Genomic DNA, 3,506 nt, shown 5'->3' with positions numbered 1-3,506 from the left:
TTACGGTACTCATTACTTCTGTATATATGAAATTATTTTAAAGAGAGAGAGAGAGAGAGAGAGAGAGAGAGAGAGAGAGAGAGAAATAAAAGAATGATACCATGTAAGGCCACTATTCACAGCAAGGCTTATCATTGTAAGAAAGAAGGAATCTCAAAGTTCACCAATAATGGTTTACTTCTAATCAGTGGGAAAGTTCATTAATATACAGGTTTCAACATGTACACATGTGCACATGCACGAATGCCTGAATTTGTGTTTGCAGATGTGGAGCAGTGTCAGAATCAGCCGAAAGGTTAAGGTGTGGCTGCTGGAGTGGATGGCTGAAATAAAGTGAAGGTAGTTGGAAGTGAGGAAGTCAAGGAACGGGAATGCACAACATTGGAAGAGTCATACTTGAGGACTTTGAGATTGTGTAAGACGATGGCAGGACTTAGGCTGGAGAGAAAGACTGTAAGTTCAGTTCCAAGTCTTTCTTGTAAGGAAATAACTGAACAGACATCTATGAAATGAGTGTAAGGGAAGAGGGCTTTAAGTAAGAAAGAAATGAACCTCAAAGAGGTTGAAGAATTAATGAAGTGATAGTGGAGACGTAGTACAGAGGAAGGACATGGATCCTAACCTTAAATATTTCTTAAGCACTGTGCCTAGCTGGCCTGATTCTGCTATAGATTAAAAATTTTATGGAAGACTTCATAGCTAGAAATCAAAGGAAATTATATGAAGCTTGGTCTGCAATTGCTATGTCTCAGGAAATCAAATATGAAAGCGTTTTCTGTAATTCTTTCCTGATCTACTTACAAGGAGAATAGGTGAAAAGAACAGAGTAATTGAGCTGACACTAATTTATTCTTCACACTTATTTGTGAAATGATTTTATTTAAAATTCCTTTGAATGTTGTTAATTCTAATTCATTTGTGATTTTATTTAAATGCAACTGCTTAGACAAATCTTTAACATATGAAGCAAATTACCTGTTACTTTATTCCTTTAATATTGTAACACCATATATATTATATATGCAGGGGTGGGCAAAAGTAGGTTAATAATAATAATAAATATAATAAATAAATAAATAAGTAAATAACACAATAATAAACTCTGTTTTGTGTACTCATAATTGTAAACCTACTTTTGCCCACCCCTGTATATATTTTGTACACTGCACACTCAAGAACATAAAAATGGTTCTATGAAGATATAGTGTAAACTTTATGGTTGCTAAGCTTGTTTCTCTATCTGTCTCCATGCACCAATCTCCACACACTTAATTTTAAAGATTTGTTATATAAGTAGAAGAGGAATATTTTCTAGGGGCGGGGGGTCTCAATTCCACTAGATAGTGATTATTGTTGTCTTAATTGTTTTTTGAGGAATGCTTCACTTAAATTACTTTCTAATACCCCAAGTCCTAACAAGATGATAGATATTCTTATGGAAGGCTGTTTGTCATGCTTTTGCCCCTGTAGACTCTTATTAAATTGAAATCACTCCAAGATGAGTGCGTATGGTCACTACACATGCTTTTATTAAGTGGGGGAGGAAATGGTCTGGAATTCAAGTTTTTCCATGGATTAAACAGTGCACAAGTACCAGCAACTTTGGAGGAAATCCAGCTTACTTTTGCTTTAATGCACCCAGAAGATTTCAAATCAATACTTAGCATTAATGTTTCAATTGAAAACTAACATTGCTATAATTGGAAGCGAGCATCAGCATCGTGATACTCAGGAGAGGGCTATTTGGTTGGGAAGGTCATTACACTGGAGAGCACAAACATTGGGAGAGCAAAACAAACCATTTGTTTCCTTGAGCAAGGACACACAGTAAACACTTGAATGCGTGGTCAACTATAATTTGCTTCTAGAGCCAGCGAATTTGGCAACACTGCAGTTTAGATTTCTAGCAGAGCACACACATAGCAGTAACTTTGAAAGCAAAATATATTTAAAAAAAGAAAACAAGGAAGAAGTTACTAGTTCTTAACATTTCCCCCCTCAACCTAAAGGCAGGACGTACTCTTGCTGCCATGTCCAGCGAGCTCCTCAGCTGCTCTTCCTAAATAATTACTCCTCCAGGAAACCAATGACATTTGAGTCTGGGTTATCAACAATCCTTTATTTATTTATTTTTTTGCCTGGGATTTTTAAATCAATATATTCCCATTCTGAACAGAGTTTTTCTTTCCATCGTGGTAAAAAATAAAATGTAAAATATTGTATTGTTTTCTATATGCTTTCAGTATCTTAAAAAGTCCAATCACTTCTTCAAATCCACAGGAAAAGCCCTCTCCCGGGTAGAATCCTGGGCTCAGTACCGCCTAAGGCACTCCCACCTCTTCCGCATTAGAAACGGAGCATCCAGTTCGGATGTAGCTCCCCCGTGGGGTAGAGGGAATAGGGGAAGGGAACTTCTGCAGAAATCACCAGTTCCACAGATAAGCCCCTCTTCTCCGTTCCCCTTTTCGTTGAGAGTGAAAAACTACTCACAAGAAGTGCTCACTGTCCCCTTCCTCTATGTGACTTCCGAGTCAAAAGAGGACCCAATCAGTGAGGCGCCATCTGCTCTGTCCCGCAGCCTGCGACTTCACCCCATTGCGTCCTGTGCCGAATTGGAGCTCAGAGCAGTAGCCTGCGCACCACTCTCCACCCCAGGAGGGGCCAGAGGCCCCTTTCCTGGCCTAGAGGAAGGGCTTTTGTGAAAGCAGAGTTTGAAAAGCCCCAGCACTGTCATGGTCAAGATCACCAGCACTACCACTGCTATGCTCACAAGTATGAAGACCACGGTGGAGGAGGAGTCCAAAGCCTTGGGCATGTTAGAGGAAGACGTGGCATTAGACGTGGGAATCACGCTTCCTGGAGAAGTGATGGTGGCCTCTGAGTTGGCTTGAGGGGACATCTGCAGGGTGGGCTTCGTGCTCTTTGCTCCCCACCCAGGAATCTCAGAAATAGATGTTGCTGAACTGCCTTGTCCAGGGATCTGGGGCATCTCTCCTGGTTTTTCAGGGCCCCTGGGTGACCATGTTCTCCTCGGCATGGGGCTGGCTGCAGTGGCCAGGGGGTGCCTGGTGGGCCCCTTGGCTCCCCCCGGGTCCGGCTGTCCTTCTCCGTAGGTTACACAAGAGCGTCCGTCTTCCCCCAGCACGAAGCCCGCAGCACACTCGCAGACAAAGCCTTCCATGTCGTCCAGGCAGTTAGAGAGCTCTGCGCATTTGCCTGCGCGGAGGTACCTCCCGGGGCAGGGACAGAGCACAGCCCCGGAGGGTATCCCGTCCCAGCGAGCGCCGACCCCGTCCACGATGCAGGTGGCCGTGGTGAATTGCTGCCCCGGGCAGCGCGCACTCACCTCGGTCCCGGGGGGACTGAAGTCCAGCGCCGCGCTGTGCAGCTGGAAGGGCGCGCGGTAGCTCAAGTCAGAGGCGGCCCCGGGGCGCGGCGCGGGGCACAAGCCCTCGAACTGGTACTTGCACAGGTAGCCGTGGGCGCGCCAGTGGCAGCGCATCTCC

The 3,506-nt window shown here is 44.3% G+C and overlaps 1 protein-coding gene across 1 annotated transcript; it reads right to left on the bottom strand.

Annotated features, from left to right (window-relative positions):
* Window positions 1-1,507: 1,507 nt before the first annotated feature.
* Window positions 1,508-3,502, bottom strand: CLEC14A (C-type lectin domain family 14, member A). The gene has a single exon (XM_005876595.2). It carries the CDS (start codon window positions 3,500-3,502, stop codon window positions 2,588-2,590), a length of 915 nt encoding a protein of 304 aa, XP_005876657.1. The 3' UTR covers window positions 1,508-2,587.
* Window positions 3,503-3,506: the final 4 nt, after the last annotated feature.

The sequence above is a fragment of the Myotis brandtii genome, unplaced genomic scaffold (assembly GCF_000412655.1).
Source record: "Myotis brandtii unplaced genomic scaffold, ASM41265v1 scaffold49, whole genome shotgun sequence".
Lineage (NCBI taxonomy): Eukaryota > Metazoa > Chordata > Mammalia > Chiroptera > Vespertilionidae > Myotis > Myotis brandtii.
Note: the sequence above shows the minus strand (reverse complement) of the source record. Positions and strands in the feature narration are given on the sequence as shown.